This window comes from Scyliorhinus torazame, chromosome 14 (assembly GCF_047496885.1).
Source record: "Scyliorhinus torazame isolate Kashiwa2021f chromosome 14, sScyTor2.1, whole genome shotgun sequence".
Taxonomy (NCBI): domain Eukaryota; kingdom Metazoa; phylum Chordata; class Chondrichthyes; order Carcharhiniformes; family Scyliorhinidae; genus Scyliorhinus; species Scyliorhinus torazame.
Window position 1 is genome coordinate 9,278,311 of NC_092720.1, and position 18,320 is coordinate 9,296,630.

Consider the following 18,320-nt stretch of genomic DNA (forward strand, 5'->3'; position numbering starts at 1 on the left):
AATGTTGTGCCGACCTGTGAAACCATTCTAAAGTCCATCTACACTATTCCCTTATCGTCCATATGTTTATCCAATGACCATTTAAATGCCCTTAATGTTGGCGAGTCCACTACTGTTGCAGGCAGGGCATTCCACGCCCTTACTACTCTCCGAGTAAAGAACCTACCTCTGACATCTGTCCTATATCTATCTCCCCTCAATTTAAAGCTATGTCCCCTCGTGCTAGACATCATCATCCGAGGAAAAAGGCTCTCACTGTCCACCCTATCTAATCCTCTGATCATCTTGCATGCCTCAATTAAGTCACCTCTTAACCTTCTCTCTAACGAAAACAGCCTCAAGTCCCAATTTACCAGAATGTTGCCTGGTATGGAGGGCATTAGCTATGAGGAGCGATTGAATAAACTCGGTTTGTTCTCACTGGAACGAAGGAGGTTGAGGGGAGACCTGATAGAGGTATACAAAATTATGAGGGGCATAGACAGAGTGGATAGTCAGAGGCTTTTTCCCAGGGTAGAGGGGTCAATTACTAGGGGGCACAGGTTTAAGGTGCGAGGGGCAAGGTTTTGAGGAGATGTACGAGGCAAGTTTTTTACCCAGAGGGTAGTGGGTGCCTGGAACTCGCTGCCGGAGGAGGTGGTGGAAGCAGGGACGATAGTGACATTTAAGGGGCATCTTGACAAATACATGAATAGGATGGGAATAGAGGGATACGGACCCAGGAAGTGTAGAAGATTTTAGTTTAGACGGGCAGCATGGTCGGCACGGGCTTGGAGGGCCGAAGGGCCTGTTCCTGTGCTGTACTTTTCTTCAAATTGAAGTGACTCATTTTGGTTCATTAAACACTGGTTCAGCGGAGCTGGAATACTGTGTCCGGTTCCGGACACCACACTTCAGGATGGATCCGAAGGTATCGGAGAGGGTGCAGAAGAGATTCACAAGAATGATTCCGGGGATGAGGAATTTCAGTTAAGTCGCTAGATTGGAGAAGCATAAGAGCAGGAGTTACACTTCTAAATTGGGGCAAGGCCAATTTTACTAAGCTGAGGAGTGATTTAGCGGGAGTGGCCCAAGAAACAGCTGCTTGAAAGTCAGGGCAGTGGGAGGCATTCAAAGGGGAGAGTCAGGGGGTTCAGAGTAAACGTTTTTCCACAAACAAAAAGGGTGGATCAGCCAAATCTAGAGTCCCTCAGATGTCAAGCATAGAATCGTAGAGTTTACAATGCAGGAGGCCATTCGGCCCATCGAGTCTGCACCAGCTCTTGGAAAGAGCACCCTACCCAAGGTCAACACCTCCACCCTGTCACCGTAACCCAGTAACCCCACCTCACCTTTTTCGACACTAAGGGCAATTTATAATGGCCAATCCACCTAACCTGCACGTCTTTGGACTGTGGGAGGAAACCGGAGCACCCGGAGGAAACCCACGCTGACACGGGGAGAACGTGCAGACTCCGCACGGACAGTGACCCAAGCCGGGAATCGAACCTGGGACCCTGAAGCTGTGAAGCTACTGTGCTAACCACTGTGCTGCCGTGCCGCCCCAGCAGCTTACAGGGTAAGATGAGGCAGAAAAAGAAAGTCTCAATGTTAAAAACTTAATAAAAATATTGCAAAAAAAGGTCAAAGAAAGCTTCTGTCAAACACCGAGAACTCCATATTACAGAGAGCTTGGACGGGGTGGAAAAAGTGTAGGTGAAATCATAACGGAAATTAGGGAACCAAAGTGAGGACATCAAAGAATATTGTCAAGCAAAATCAAGGAGAACCCAAGAGACTAACTAAGGAAAGCACAGGATCCATAAAAGACCAGAAAGGTAACTTGTGTCTGGAGGTGGGTATGGTTCTTAATAAGTATTTTAATGAATCTGTCTTCACAAAAGAGGGGATGAGGCAGATATTGTAGTTGAGGAGGAGTGTGAAGCATTGGATGTGATAAACATAGTGAGAGAGGAAGTATTCAGGGGAATAGCATCCTTTAAAGTGGATGAATCACCAGGTCTGGAAATAATGTACTCCATTGTGTTAAGAGTAGTCAGAAGATAAATCTATAGTAACAACTTGGATGTAAATACAGGGGGCAGGATGAAGAAGTTTGCACGTCACACAAATATTGACCGCATAATTGACCGATGGTAGGAGTGGACACATATATGGGTGGTTGGGAGAGAAGGACGCGACCTTAGTGAAAAGGATCAAGCGGAAGTGGGAGGAGGAGTTGGGGAGGGAGATAGGATGGGGAATTTGACGCGAGGTAATGCGGCGAGTGAATCTCCTCCTGCGTAAGGACGTGTCTTCTACAGTTTAAGGTAGTGCACAGGGTCCATCTGACTCGGGCCCGGGTGAGTGGGTTTTTTCCTGGAGGTAGTGGAGGGATGCGAGAGGGGGGGAGAGGGGGCCCATATGTCCTGGGGTGGAGCTGGAGAACTTTTAGGAGGCAGTGTTTAGGAGCCTATCAAGGATTGTCGGGGTTGAGGTGAAGTAAATGGGAAAAATGTATACTCTGTTGGATGTTAAGGTTGCGTTACTAAGTTGAACATATTTGGAATAAAATACATATAAAAAAACAATTGACCGCATGGTTGACAAGGAAGAGGTTCACTGCGAACTATAGAAAGATATCAACGGACTGGTCAGCTGGGTGGAAAAGTGGCAAAGTGGAATTCAACCCAGAGAAGTCTGAGGTGAGACATTTGGGGAAGTGAAATAAGACCAAGGATTACTCAATAAATGGGGGGATACGGAGAGATGTAGAGCAAATGGAGCGAGTGTCCACAGATCCCCGAGGGTGGGCAGCACGGTGGTGCAGTGGTTAGCACTGCTGCCAAACGGCGCCGAGGTCCCGGGTTCGATCCCGGCTCTGGGTCACTGTCCGTGTGGAGTTTGCACATTCTCCCCGTGTCTGCGTGGGTTTCGCCCCCACAACCCAAAAGATGTGCAGGATAGGTGGATTGGCCACGCTAAATTGCCCCTTAATTGGAAAAAATTAATTGGGTACACTAAATTTATTTGAAAAAGAAAAAAAAAAGATCCCTGAAGGTCTCAGGACAGATTTATAGAGTGGTTGGGAAGGCAAATGGAATCCTTTCATTTGTTACCTGAGGCACAGAATAGAAGAGTAGGGAGGTTATGTTCGAACTGTATTAATCAGTAAGTAGGCCCAATTTGAGCAGTGTTAGCAGCTCTGGTCACCTCTTTACAGAAAGATGTCATTGCATTAGAGAGGGGACAGAGGAGATTGACCAGGATGTTCCAGGTCTGGAAAATTGCAGCTGTGAGGAAAGATTGGACAGGCCGGCGGGGGGGGGGGGGGGGGTTCTTCTTGGGACAGAGGAGGCGGAGATTAGATCGAGATGACCAGAATCGCGACAGAGTGGGGAGGGAGGGACCATTCCCATTGGTGGGAGGATCAAGAATGCGAGGGGACAAATTTAAGGTTGTTGGCGAAAGGAGCAATGGCGACACAGGGAAAGATCTTTTCATGGAGCGAGTGACCAGGATGTGGAGTGTGGCGGAACCAGCCATGGGTGGCATTAAAGAGAGAATTGGATTATTATTTGAGAAGAAAGCGACTACAGGCAGCAGGGAAAAGACCGGACAGTGGCACGAGGTGAATTGTTCCTTCAGAGGGCCAGCACAGAGAAAATGGGCTGAATGGCCTCCTTCTGTTTCTAACCAGTGATTAATTCCCTGAGCTTTGTCTACCATTCTCCACTGCGCGCTTACAGGTGAAGGGATTGTGATACACCAACATCTCAATCCAAGAACATAATGATCAAGCATTGCGTCTCCAATCTGTTACATACCAACTTTGTAATGTACACAGCCCTCCAAATCACCAACTGTGGTCCAACCCTGCTTCTTTTCCACCTCAGGGTCATTGTGCAATATCCTATTCTTCAGCCAAGACAGGTAATACACCCTCAATTTATTCTTCTTACCTGTTCAGTGAGAAAAATGTATCAACATGAATGTACTGCACCTTCCCCCAGCCCATCTTCAAACTGTTCCTCGGGTTTGCAAATGCTAAGAGAAGGAAACACTTCTTCATTACAGAAAGGCGGGATTTTTCCAGTCATTTGACTTTGGGCCGCTCGCCAAATTTTCCCATCCCGCCCACGGCGATTCCCGTCACTGACGACGGTGAAATCCCGGCCAATGTTGTGAAAATGCGACTGTCAGAAACAGCAGAGACCAGGATTCTCTGATCCTGAGGCTAAGTGTTGACGCCGTCATAAACATTGTCGCGTTTCACCACGGCGTCACCATGGCCTCAGGAGCAGCGATTCTGACCCCTGCAGGGGGCCAGCATGGCACTGGAGCGACCCACGTCGCTCCAGCTGCCGATGTCAGATGGGCGCCGCGGGTCTACGCATGCGCAGTGCGACTGGCGCCAGTGCGCGCATGCGCGGTGTCTCCCTTCTCCACGCCAGCCCTGACGCACCATGGCGTAGGGCTACAGGAGCCGTCGCGGAGCAAAAGAGGTCCCCAGCCCGAGAGGCCGGCCCAGATCGCGGGCCAGGCCACAGCGGTGGCCCCCCCCCCCCCCCCCCCCCCCCCGATGCATGCATGACGAGGTCCCGCCGGGCAAGACCACACGTGGACCGAGCCGGCGGGACTCGGGTTTTTTTGCGTGGCCGCTCGGCCCATCCCGGGCAGAGAATCCCGCTCTCCGGAGAATCGGCAGACCGGCGTCGGGGCGGCGTCACGCGATTCGCGCCTGGCCCGGCGTGGGCTGAGCGTGGGTGGGCAGCAGCTCTCTGACCTCAGGAGTCAGAACAATGTTGATTAAAGTCGCACTGCAGACACTGCAGCGCACAATCGGGGCAGGCGCTCCTGTGCAGTACGGAGTGCAGCTCTGCCATGGGTGACGTTTTTCAATTCTGACATTAAAGCGAGGCCACATCCGCTCTCAGTTTGTCACAAGAGTTCCCATGGCACAGTTGTCCCCAGTGTCCTGGCCAATATCTATTCCTCAACCGACACCATCAGACAAAAAAATAATGATCTGCCCGTCATCCCTCTGCTGCTGTTTGTGGGATCTTACTGTGCACAGCTTAGTTGCCGTGTTTCCCACATTACAGCAGTGCTCACATTTCGAAATGTCACCGATTTTGGAACCTTCTGCAAATGTCAAAGTCACTGTAGACATGGGGGTTGGGGGTTTAACTCGAACGTTGACCAAAGATTTCATAAACTAAGCGACAGAATTCGCGAGGCGTTAAACCTACATCAGCTCCGGCTCTGGCAAAGTCTTGGGGCGGAACCTTCTCCGCACAGAGTGCTGGCCCCAACGGGAGGATCGGCGTGCAGCTCGCAGGCTGCACATCCGGCCTCTCGCTTCAGATAACCCAGCACTCTGCAGAAAGAAATCTGCAGGCGTGGCCCACGGAGTCACGTTGGCGGGGTGGGGCCGGGCAAAAGACGGCAGGCGGGAATCCCGAGATTGGGCGCCCTTTAGGAACCTCCACGTTGAGAACCTCCCCTCCTCCTCGGACACAGTCCTCCCCCACCGGCATGGACCTCACCCCCACAGGCAGGAGGGATATCGCTCCCCACCCACCCCAACACACACAAAATAGAAATAATGCAGACAGGTCAAATAGCCCCTGAAATAGAAAGTCGGATTAAACTTTAATAATGATTAGCCGTCCCCTCTCTCACGCTCTTTACCCATGGCTGACCTGGAACATGTACAGAATATCTAAACTGACCCCTTACCAGATATAGTCACCAGTATATTGAGACCCTCCAGTACATCCATCTGATGGAAGCGCCTGCGATTGATGAGGCTGTAGACCTTGCCTTGGCCACTCCTGTCCAGTAACATTAAACCATTTTCAGTGCCCACCAATAGGTTGACTCCTGGAAGACAAGGGGGAACAGCAAGGAAGGTGACGGGACATTTCAATGTCAGAAGAAGAGATTGGCATCCAGCGGCAACACAAGCGGGCAGATCGTTCTGGGGGGGGGGGGGGGGGGGGGGGGGGGGGGGAAACATGGCACAGATTCTTATTCTATCGCCACCGAATCCCACTTTGATTCGTTCACAGCACCTTCATTGAGAACCATTCACGATGATCAATTTTGACCAGCTCCAATCTAACAGTGAACGGTGATGCACAGCTGAGCTTGCAAGGGGTCAATCACATCAGTTCATGCTCAAATCAGACAGGGCTAAAGGTGGCACATTTGCACACGTATACATGCACATACACACACAAGATAGACAGCCTCACTGTCCAATGGAATCCCGAAGAAGTCAATGTGTGCAGCAAACATGAGGTGGCATTATTCAATGTAGACGTGAGGTAGACCATTGAACCCACTTACCATCTGGAAATATGCAACAAGAGTGCAGGCACCTAACCTCTCCATGCAGAACAACCCAGAATACTGCTCAAGAACTCTGCACCAAATCATCGAAGGTGCTGGTATAAGGAGAGCTGACTGCAGCGGTTTGTGTAGGCTTTAACATTGGGTCTATCTGCTTTTAGGCACCAAAGTGTATAAATGAATGTGACTTCTGGAGGACTGGTCAGTGCCCGTAAGGAGAATGGGCCTATCTGCAGCGGCAAACCGCTCAGGCCCATCAGTGCCGCATGGCAACAATCACCCGGTGCCTCAGGCTCCACTCTGGCCACATCACCCAAAATCTCCAACGGATGATGGGGCTTCACAGGCATAGCGGGGCTTGGATGTGATACCTCCCATGGTCCAATAGTCTTCCAATTCACTGCTGAGAACTCACGGATGATTGATTCTGTGGAGGAGGAGGAGGAGAGGCAATTGCCAAAGGGACGGCCGGAGAGGGGAAAGAGTAAATAAGGTCCGTAAGCTCACCCCACAGTGCGGCGCAGAGTATTTCAGAGTTGAATCGCTTCTTGTATTTCCGGATCTCTGGGGTGTCACTGTGGGGTCGGATGTTTGTTGGGTTCACGTTTACCACGGAGATTTTCCGAACTTCATTCAGCTTCGCCTGTTCCTGTCGGAGCATCTCACTGGAGAACATTGCTGGAAAAACACAAGGACACCAGCTGAACGCAGAATCTAACTAATTATATCAGAAAATTACAACACCCACTGCAAACTCCCTGTTAACATGCAGGAATCATGGCAGCCAATTTTTACACTGCAGGATTCCACAAGCAGCAATTAAATAACGGGTAATCTGTTTTAGTGATGTTGCATGACGGATTCCGATTGGCTGCATTCTGGGTCTTTCCTGCTTTTCTCTATAATAGTGCCTTGGGATCTGTTACGTCTGCTCGAGAGACAGATCATCTCGCCCAAAAGACTTTAATCCCGACAGTGCTGCACACCCTCAGTACTTCACTGCGAGTGTCAGTATAGATCATGGGCTCAAGCCCCTGAAGCAGGACCTGCTACCCACCGAATCCTGCCCTCAATGAACCCTCTCTCTGAAGGATGCCTATGCCTTCAAGACTGCCAACAGGAGTAAATTCCACTTTTAGAAACATAGAAGATAGGAGCAGGAGGTGGCAGTTCTGCCCTACAAACCCACTACACCATTCATTATGATCGTAGCTGATCTTCCAACTCAATAGCCTAATCCTGCTTTCTCCCTATGTCCTTTAATCCCCTTCTTGAAAACATGCAATGTTTTGGCCTCAACTACTTCCTGTGGTAACGAATTCCACAGGCCGACTGCTCTCGTGTGAAGGAAGTTCTCCTCATCTCTGTCCCAAATGGTCTACCCCGTATCCTCAGACTGTGCCCCCTGGTTCTGGACACCCCCCATCATCCTTCCTGAATCTGCCCTGTCCTGTTTGAATTCTATGAGATTACCCCTTATTTTTCTTAATGGAAGAGGGTGGTGGTGATCTCAATGAACATCAGTCAATGGAACAATCAGATAGTGCTGGCAACAAAGCCATCGGCCCATTCAATCAAACAGCAATTGATTTCTGACACCCAGGCCTTCATAACGGACGAAAGGGAAGGGGGAAAGGGGAAGGGAAGGGGCCGATAATTGTAGTGTGAAATGTTGCCATGCCAATGATATCTTCAGGACTTTGGGGTACGGCATCAACCCCTGGATGTTCAGACAGAGGTCAGAGGGCCACCGCTCTGAGGAAGCCGGGGGTGTAGTTGTCACTGGGCTAGTAATACAAAGAAGAAGAACAAAGAAAAATTACAGCGCAGGAACAGGCCCTTCGGCCCTCCAAGCCTGCACCGATCCAGATCCTCCATCTAAAACAGTCGTCTATTTTCTAAAGACGACTATTTGCTAAAGAAAGTCCTGGGTCCTAATCCAGAGACCTGGGTTCGAAACCCACCAAAGGTAAATGGTGAAACCAATTCAATAAAAATCTGGAATTAAAAGTCTTATGATGACCATGAAACCATTGCCGATTGTCGTAAAAAACCACCAGGTTCACTAATGTCCTTTAGGGAAGGAAATCTGCCGTCCTTACCCGGTCTGGCCTACATGTGACTCCAGACCCACAGCCAGGTGGCGACTCTTCACTGCTCCTCTTTGAAATGGTCAAGGGAGCCACAGAATCCAAGGGCAATTAGGGCATCAAACTCTGGCCCAGCCTAACCACACCCACACCCCAAGAACAAATAAAAAATTACTCGAGGACAACACTTCATCGTTGATCTGGCAAATGGAAATCTGTGAATCTCTCCTGACAAATCTTGACTCCCGAGATCAGGTGTCATCGTTGCCAGCTGCCACTTACCGGCTGCTGATGATTCTTCCTCGTTGCCACTTGGTGATGTCTGAAATACTCTTGGGTCGACAAACGGAGTGAAGGACGACTTTGTGCCCGTGCTCCGGCCATACTGCAACAAACAAATGTCCCATTTCACTCAAAGTATTGTATCCTGGTGAGGCAACAATTGCAGCTTACAACAACAACACTAACAAATTGCATTTACGTTACGCCATTGCTGGAATAAAGCTTCCCAACGTTTCACAGAAGCATTATTAACCACAATCAGACACTGGGTGACTTAGGGAGGTATTAGTGCAGGTGACCAAAGATTTGGTCAAAGACCTGGGTTTTAAGGAGGGTTTTAAAGGGGGCGAGAGAGAGAAAGAGAGAGAATGGAAGGAGAGAGAAATGTTGCTCTAATTTCTGTTGGTTGTGTAATGCTGCCTTTTGCACCACATGGTCCCTTTCAGGTTGACATACGACCACACATGCTCAGATCATAAAGAGAACATTGCTTGTACACAACATTGGGTCAGCACGCTCCCACTAGCTGCACAGCCAGAAACCCACACAACAGAGAAGGAACAGAGAGATTTAGGGACAGGATTCTGGAGCTCAGGCAGCTGATGTTCACCCACCAATGGTAAAGAAATAGATATCGGGGGGGGGGGGGTGCAACCATCCAGGATTGGAAAAGTGATGAGATCTCAGCGGGTACGGAGAACGGAGGAGGTTACACAGATTGGGAGGGGGGGGGGTTGGCAAGACCATGTAGGAATTTGAAAGCAAGGCCCACACGTCAGGGGCCAACAGTTTGTGAGGGGGTTTGGTTGTTGTCCAATGCGGATGATGTATTTTAGGGTTCATCAACTCAATAGACTAACAGAAATGAACTGAAGGACAACTTAAAAAGGGGCCGCCCCCTGGTAGAAGCACTGCCCAAAAATAACAAAGAGAAACGGAAACTTCACAACATCAAATCAAAATGTGATAGGAGGGGTTCAATAAAGCAGTCCAACTCCTGCGGCGCCCAACGGGCACGGAACGAGTGCGAGTGACTTACCCGGCAACCTTAACAAATTAGAACAATTACACTAACTGATTGTAGCTGGTGATACATCCAATTAGTTAACTTGATGGCACCAGATATCTGGGAACCTGGAGGTTCCCCTCCAAGTCACTCACCATCCTGACTGGGAAATATATCACCGTTCCGGAGTCCAAATCCTGGAACTCCCTCCCTAACAGCACAGCGGGTGCACCTACACCTCCGGGACTGCAGCGGTTCAAGAAGGCAGCTCATCACCACCTTCTGAAAGACAATTAGGGATGGGCAATAAATGCTGGCCTAACCAGCGACGGCCACATCCCAGAAAATAATTTTTTAAATCAGCAGTCATTAGCCCTTAAGGAGGGCATGGTGGCACAGTGGTTAGCACTGCTGCCTCACAGTGCCAGAGACCCAGGTTCAATTCCGGCCTCGGGTGATTGCCTCTGCGGAGTTTGTACGTTCTCCCCGTGTGTGCATGGGTCTCCTCCGGGTGCTCCGGTTTCATAGAATCATAGAATTTACAGTGCAGAAGGAGGCCATTCGGCCCATCGAGTCTGCACCGGCTCTTTGAAAGAGCACCCTACCCAAGCCCACACCTCCACCCTATCCCCATAACCCAGTAACCCCACCCAACACTAAGGGCAATTTTGGTCATTAAGGGCAAATTTAGCATGGCCAATCCACCTAACCTGCACATCTTTGGACTGTGGGAGGAAACCGGAGCACCCGGTGGAAACCCACGCAGACACGGGGAGAACGTGCAGACTCCGCACAGACAGTAACCCAAGCCGGGAATCGAACCTGGAACCCTGTGAACCAATTATGCTAACCACTATGCTACCGTGCTGCCCAAAGTCCCACAGCCTTTCCTCCCACAGTCCAAAGATGTGTAGGTTAGGTGGGGTTAAGGGGATAGGATAGGGTGGGGCTTTGGCCTAGGTAGGTTGCTCTTTTGGTGGGTCAGTGCAGACTCGATGGGCCAAATGGCCTCCTTCGTCACTGTAGAGATTCTACGAGTGTTGGAATGTGTGGCAATAACCAAGCTTAAAGGCATTGGGGTAGATATTAAAACCTAGTTTCTGGGCTTAAAACAGGCATTGCAGAGTAACCACACCCATTATAGAAACCACACTATATCACCAGTAATTATGCTAATTTGCACTTATCAACCATCCCCCACCCCCAAACAACAAGGATATAAATGATCACATTGTCCACATTTTATGGTTGTAGTTGATGCAAAAGAATTGCTATGAGAGAGTTCCATAGGGCCTTTATTTTATGCCTCATCTGAAAGAGGAAGTTTCCTACAATGCAGCACTCCCTCAGTACTGACCCTCTGACAGTGCGGCACTCCCTTAGTACTGACCCTCTGACAGTGCGGCGCTCCCTCAGTACTGACCCTCTGACAGTGCAGCACTCCCTCAGTACTGACCCTCTGACAGTGCAGCACTCCCTCAGTACTGACCCGCAGACAGTGCGGCACTCCCTCATTACTGACCCTCTGACAGTGCAGCACTCCCTCAGTACTGACCCTCTGACAGTGCAGCCCTCCCTCAGTACTGACCCTCTGACAGTGCAGCACTCCCTCAGTACTGACCCTCTGACAGTGCAGCGCTCCCTCAGTACTGACCCTCTGACAGTGCAGCACTCCCTCAGTACTGACCCTCTGACAGTGCAGCACTCCCTCAGTACTGACCCTCTGACAGTGCAGCACTCCCTCAGTACTGACGCTCTGTCAGTGCAGTACTCCCTCAGTACTGACCCTCTGACAGTGCGGCACTCCCTCAGTACTGACCCTCTGTCAGTGCGGCACTCCCTCAGTACTGACCTCTGACAGTGCGGCACTCCCTCAGTACTGACCCTCTGACAGTGCAGCACTCTCTCAGTACTGACCCTCTGACAGTGCAGCACTCCCTCAGTACTGACCCTCTGACAGTGCAGCACTCCCTCAGTACTGACCCTCTGACAGTGCAGCACTCCCTCAGTACTGACCTCTGACAGTGCGGCACTCCCTCAGTACTGACCCTCTGACAGTGCAGCACTCTCTCAGTACTGACCCTCTGACAGTGCAGCACTCCCTCAGTACTGACCCTCTGACAGTGCAGCACTCCCTCAGTACTGACCCTCTGACAGTGCAGCACTCCCTCAGTACTGACCCTCTGACAGTGCAGCGCTCCCTCAGTACTGACCCTCTGACAGTGCAGCACTCCCTCAGTACTGACCCTCTGACAGTGCAGCACTTCCTCAGTACTGACCCTCTGACAGTGCAGCACTCCCTCAGTACTGACCCTCTGACAGTGCAGCACTCCCTCAGTACTGACCCTCTCACAGTGCAGCACTTCCTCAGAACTGACCCTCTGACAGTGAAGCACTACCTCGGGACTGACCTCCCGACAGTGAGATGCTCCCTCAAGACTGACCCTCGACAGTGAGACACTCCCTTTGTCGTGCACGGAGAGTGTGGGAGTGTCTTGTGGGTCAATGTCGTAATTCTGAACGGAGTGAGGGTCACAGCTGAAATCAAGACCAGATTCTGCAGGAGAGATCATACTCCTCATCCTGACTCCACACAGTCCAGACAATCAAAACCATTGATAGTTTACAATTTTGTTTTTAAATGTCTGTCCAATTCTTCCCCCCCCCCCCCTCCCCAATGAGCCCCCACACCCCAACCCTACCACCACCCCAAAACGCTTGGCCGAGTGGCAGCTCTTCAAGTACAGGGCTGGAAATCAGTGTGCCGATGTGCAATTGTGGGAGAGTTTCCAACATGGAGCATGATGCTGCCCTCACCTCGTGCAGACACATCGATGCCATCTCGTGGTTACTGGGTAATGGAGCTGGTCCTCACTCTCTGCAATTCTCGATGCCCATGATTAATTCTGCTGTGGTCTGCCAATGTAACACCTGTTTTCCTGGCCAACCCTGGGCAGGGGTCGAACTCTAGGACCTTGCTGCTCTGGTTACATTTATGAGGTTTATAATATTGTGGTTTCGAACGGTGTCTTCAATTATGGATGAAATGGAAGGGATCCCGTCACCCACTTCTGAAATCTGCTTGAAAATATGCCTGGTGTGGTTAAAGATCAAAGGCAGACCCAGAAGATGCAAGGAAGTTATGCTGAGATAATGGAAGCACTCTGAGTTCACCATGGGTAGAATCTGAGTCTCCAGTGGACAGCAGAGTGGCACAGTGGTTAGCACTGCTGCATCATGGTGCCGAAATCCCAGATTCGATCCCGGCCCCGGGTCACTGTCTGTGTGGAGTTTGCATATTCTCCCCGTGTCTGCGCGGATTTCGCCCCCACAACCCAAAGATGTGCAGGCTAGGTGGATTGGCCACGCTAAATTGCCGCTTAATTGGAAAAAATGAACTGGGTACTCTAAATTTAATAAAATAAAAGAATCTGTGTCTCCAAAAGTCTCAGAAAGGTGTTGAAAGTATTGAGTTTAAACAGTTGTGCTGTAATCTATCCATTTACTTCTGAGATGAAAGGCAGTTGGGGGCCAAATGCTGCTAATCAGCAGTTTGACCTCCTGACGAGGTTAATTTTTTCAAATTTCCGTGGGGGAAAGAGTGCAGGGGAAGTCATTTTAGAGATCTGGGGCGCAATTCTCCCCAAACGGCGCGATGTCCGCCGACTGGCGCCCAAAACGGCGCCAATCAGATGGGCATCGCGCCGCCCCAAAGGTGCGGAATGCTCCGCATCTTTGGGGGCCGAGTCCCAACATTGAGGGGCTAGGCCGACGCCGGAGGGATTTCCGCCCCGCCAGCTGGCAGAAATGGCCTTTGTTGCCCCGCCAGCTGGCGCAGAAATGACATGTTGGGGCGGCGCATGCGCGGGAGTGTCAGCGGCCGCTGACAGTTTCCCGCGCATGCGCAGTGGGGAGAGTCTCTTCCGTCTCCGCCATGGAGGAGACCGTTGCGGAGGCGGAAGGGAAAGAGTGCCCCCACGGCACAGGCCCGCCCGCGGATCGGTGGGCCCCGATCGCGGGCCAGGCCACCATGGGGGCACCCCCCGGGGCCAGATCGCCCCGCGCCCACCCCCAGGACCCCGCCCACTCCGCCTTGTCCCGCCGGTAAATAGCAACTCTAATTTACGCCGGCGGGACAGGCAATTTCTCGGCGTGACTTCGGCCCATCCGGGCCGGAGAATCGAGCGGGGGGGCCCGCCAACCGGCGCGGCCCGATTCCCACCCCCGCCAAATATCTGGTACCGGAGACTTCAGCAACCGGCGCGGGCGGGATTCACGGTGGCCAACGGCCATTCTCCGACCCGCTGGGGGGTCGGAGAATGACGCCCCAGGTTACAGGCTTCCCTACAAATCACTGAATATCACAGACAGAAGTTCTGGGTGGTCAGCCGAGAGAAGAGGCTTCTTGGCTTTCCGAGTTATCATAGCCGCATACGGGCGGGAGACAATCTCCCGTCAAAGTGATGTTTCCTACACCCATCTCAGGATTCTGGGTAATTCGCCCTGACATGACCAGGGGAACGAATCATTGGGGCAGGCTTTATTGCTTGTAGTGGATTTGAGAAATTCTTGGGAAACTAAAGGAAGTGCCTGGAGTTGACCACTAAAAATGGTATACGAGATCCCATTGAAAGATGGGTGCAATAATAATAATAATCGCTTATTGTCACAAGTAGGCTTCAATGAAGTTACTGTGAAAAGCCCCTAGTCGACACATTCTGGCGCCTGTTCGGGGAGGCTAGTACGGGAATTGAACCCCAACTGTGGGCTGTTTTGGTACAAGGGCTGTAATTCGGTGCAGATTGCAATGCCTGGCTGTTTATAACTTCGGGTTTGGCGCTATTATGAGTAATTTGTCACAGTAAAAGTCAAAATATGAAATTATGGGTGGGATTTTCCGATCCTTTCCGCTTTCCGGGAATCTTCCGTCCTACCCCAGCGGCAGGTTCCCTAGCAGCAAGCCGAGCAAACCACGCAAAACGGCAGGGAAATCGGTGGACCAGGAGGTCCCAATGACCAGGTGAATCTGCCGCTGGAAAACACGCTACGGGTCATGTCAGCTTTTTTCACTTGGGACTTGCCAACTCAGCTACTGGGGGAGCGTGACTAGTCCATTTAAGAAAACGATTTAATGTTTTGCATTTTCAATGAGTCCTTTAAGCCCAGGTCTTGGTGTTGACAGACACGCCTCAATTAGCCTGCTGCCTTCCCACACTCTTGTCAACACATGCAAGGACTAAAGGATGTCAGGGGACATTCCCGAGCTCCCAGACTGCAACAGCGCTCATGACATTCAAAGGTGCCAGAGATAGACAAACTCAAAGGCAGAATCCCCCCTCCCCAACTACCGCCAACTGTTTGGGATCTAGGCCCCCCAGGAGCTCAGTAACCAGGCAATCAGCCGGCAGCAGCGAGTGAGAAAGTGGCGGTGTGGGGTGTGAAGAGGGGTGTTGGGCTGGCAATTTAAGGGGAAAACCTTGGGCTGGATTCTCCAACCCCCCCCCCGCGGCACATTTCTGCCCCGACCCGCTGGCGGGGTTCTCCGTTACGCCGGCTGGTCAATGGGGTTTCCCGTTGTGGGGCAGCCCCGCGCCGGCGGGAAACCCCCGGGCGGCGGGGAAATGGAGAATCCCGCCGGCGGAGAATCCCGCCCCTTGTGTTTTAGGCAAGGGGTTAAATTCAAGCAGTTACCAGTCGGTTTGGACCAGGTTACGAGACTATGTTCAATTTCAAACTAGCCAATGGAATAACTATTGCAGATCCCCATCAGAAAGGAAGAACTGCAGTAAAAGAAGGCAACTCAGCCCATCGTGCTAGTGCCAGCTCAAAGAGCTATCCAACTAGTCCCATTGTCTAAAAGTCCCATCAGCGTCAGAGGACACATTCCTCCCTATTCTACCATCCCACCGGCATCACCACCACCACCTACCCCAGCTGCCGAGTCCGTTTCCAGAGCGAGTTGAGATGCGGTTCGGCCAATTGCCTCGGTTGGCGTAGTGGCAGGAGACTGGCTTTGCTGCACCAGATCGGGCAGATTGGTGTGGCTGGCAAAGCCATTACTGTCAACATGACCCGTCCGCTTTTTGTCACCAGAGGTCTGCAGAGACACAGAGAGGACAGATAGATAGATAGATGGATAGATAGACAGGACAGATGGATAGACAGACACAGACAGGGGAAGCACAAACTGCTGGCTTACATCACCCAAATCAGCTGGCTTTAAAAAAGAACCCAACTCCCCCCCCCATTCAGCAAAGCGAGGGAAAATGGAGGTGAGGATAACGTAACAGGCTGGGACAATAGCAGGGCTGCCAACCCCGCCCGGATGAAAGAAAGAAAGACTTGCATTTGTAAAGCACCCTTCAGAGCGACAGGAAATACAAAAGTATTCTATGGCCAATAAATGATTACTTTTGAAGTATAGCCACTGTTGCAATGTAGGAAACACAGCAGCCACTTTCTGCACAGCAAGCTCTCACAAAAAGCAATGTGATCGTGACTCGGTAATCTGGTTTTTTTTTTTCAGATGTTCGTTAACCAAGTATGGACCAAGGCGGTTAGAAGAACTCCCTTGCCGTTCTTCAAAATAATAACCATGGAATCTTTTGCATCTGCCCGAGAGGACAGATAGGACCTTGGGTTTGACATCTCATGTGAAAGTGGGCACCTCCAACAGTGCAGCACTCCCTCAGTACCAGTACTGGGAGTGTCCACCTAGATCTTTTGTCCTCAAGTCCTGGAGTGGGACTTGAAACGATGGACTCGGAGGCAACACTGCTACCGACTGAGCCACGGCTGACCCCTTCAGTCACATGTCCAATTGTCCTGCGCCCCCCCCCCCCCCACATTCCCACCATTGATTGTCCAGCACACCCATCCTCACGATGCTCCGCCTTCCTACAGCCATTTGGACGATTCATGACCGTCAGTCAAACAACTTTGACATCACCAGTAAAGGGAGTGTCGAGAACTTCCTTTGAAAAACAGCCCTGTGATTTTCTTTCTCTTGCCGTTCCTTCGGAGATTAATCTTTTAATTCCTGGAGGCCCTGAAAGATTGGTAATCCTGGGATGACACAAGGACCAAGATGTAGCAACCGATTGGATTAGGAAACAGCTGTGATTGGATCAGGTGGTGCAATTCCAAAACCAATTGTGAATCCAAGAACTTTGCTCTATTTACCGGAGAACAGCAGAGACTCAGACGTGACCCACTAGATGTTTACCAATGGATAACTATAGGGTTGAAGGGCAATACTAATGATTGATAATTCCGGTTTAATAATTGGGAAGAAGCTGAGGACATGTGTTAAAAGCTGATTGACACCAGTGAGAATAGACAGCATATCGGACAGGTTTGTTTTTGGAAGTAGTGAGCCTCTTGTGATGAATGTAGGAAGTTGCCATATTTTATATTTTTTGCAGGAATGTTATTAAAACCTGGGTTGAGATGCATACAGACAGTATGACTGCCAGAGCGGTGATGAAAGTGCCGCAAACGTGACGTGATCATTGATTTTGCAGCCAAAGTGTTCAGCTAACAGATCTTGAGAACCATTTACTTGTTTACAGACAGCTAGCTAATAGAATATTATTTACGTTTGAAGAACCCCTGAGGGCTATTATGTTTGGTCCTGGTTAAACAAGACAAAGGACATCTTGTAAGTAGAGACAAAACAATGCCTGATGTTTTGGGTACAGATGATGTAGTTAACAGGAAGAACCAGGTCTGTTTGAAGAGTCAGTAGATTCTAGAACTCTAATCTGAAGAGAGGTATTTCGGTTTGGTCTCAAAGGTTCTCTCTCCAAAGATTCTGCACAGAGAAAAGCAAATAAAACCTTGATTGTTAACTTTATTCATGAGTGCTACATGAAATATATAGGTTTACTTAATTGGAATATAGTGGCAGATTTAGGATATAATTTATGGCTTTTTCTCTTTCACTGAAGAACTGCTGGAACTGTTAACTATAAAAGCTGTTTCTGTGTTGCTAATGTGACTCATTCTGTGATTAAATTAAAGTTTTAAAAATAAATTGAGTACCCAATTCTTTTTTTTCCCCAATTAAGGCCAATTTAGCGTGGCCAATCCACCTACCCTGCACATCTTTTGGGGTTGTGGGGGTGAGACCCATGCAGACACGGGGAGAATATCCTGTTATGGTGTGCAAACTCCAGACGGACAGTGACCTGGGGCTGGGATCGAACCTGGGTCCTCAGTGCCGTGAGGCAGCAGTGCTAACCACTGCACCACTGTGCCATTCTAATTAAAGTTTGTTTTAACATAAAAAATACCCATTGGTCATCTCTCCTGCGGTGCAGTAACATTTCCTCACAGTTTTAGAGATTGAAAATAGGCGGGGTCTTGTTCGGGATCCTAACACTCCGGGAATACGTTGCCAGCTGGTTTGCTGATTCTCTTCGTCACCTTCAGGAGGGAGATGGACTGCTTCCCGACCGCACAGAGATCAAATCTAAATGAAAGGTAAGTCTCTTTACAGAGAGCACTGGGTCTACTTGATCTCGGAACCTGGTTCTCATTACCTGAGGTCGTCAGAGCGGGAATCTTCCCCCTCTCACTGTCCCTGGGGTTTTCTCCCTATCCCA

At 50.3% G+C, this 18,320-nt stretch overlaps 1 protein-coding gene and 1 long non-coding RNA gene across 21 annotated transcripts in view; one reads left to right on the forward strand and one right to left on the reverse strand.

Moving 5' to 3' along the window:
• The window catches only part of LOC140389514 (uncharacterized), a 71,065-nt gene extending 53,316 nt beyond the window's left edge, over positions 1-17,749 (forward strand). The window contains exon 2 of the long non-coding RNA XR_011934409.1: positions 16,241-17,749. This is a non-coding gene — a long non-coding RNA (uncharacterized lncRNA). The remainder of the gene's footprint in view (positions 1-16,240) is intronic.
• LOC140389512 (TRAF2 and NCK-interacting protein kinase-like) overlaps positions 1-18,320 on the reverse strand; it is a 302,323-nt gene that overhangs the window by 11,226 nt on the left and 272,777 nt on the right. For 19 of the 20 annotated variants that reach the window (XM_072473662.1, XM_072473663.1, XM_072473661.1 and 16 more), the window contains 5 exons: positions 15,644-15,811; positions 8,709-8,811; positions 6,844-7,014; positions 5,722-5,865; positions 3,807-3,941 (listed from right to left, as the gene is read on the reverse strand). In XM_072473662.1, the coding sequence (XP_072329763.1) occupies positions 3,807-3,941; positions 5,722-5,865; positions 6,844-7,014; positions 8,709-8,811; positions 15,644-15,811 (721 nt within the window). The remainder of the gene's footprint in view (positions 1-3,806; positions 3,942-5,721; positions 5,866-6,843; positions 7,015-8,708; positions 8,812-15,643; positions 15,812-18,320) is intronic. The other variant, XM_072473668.1, reaches the window with a different exon arrangement.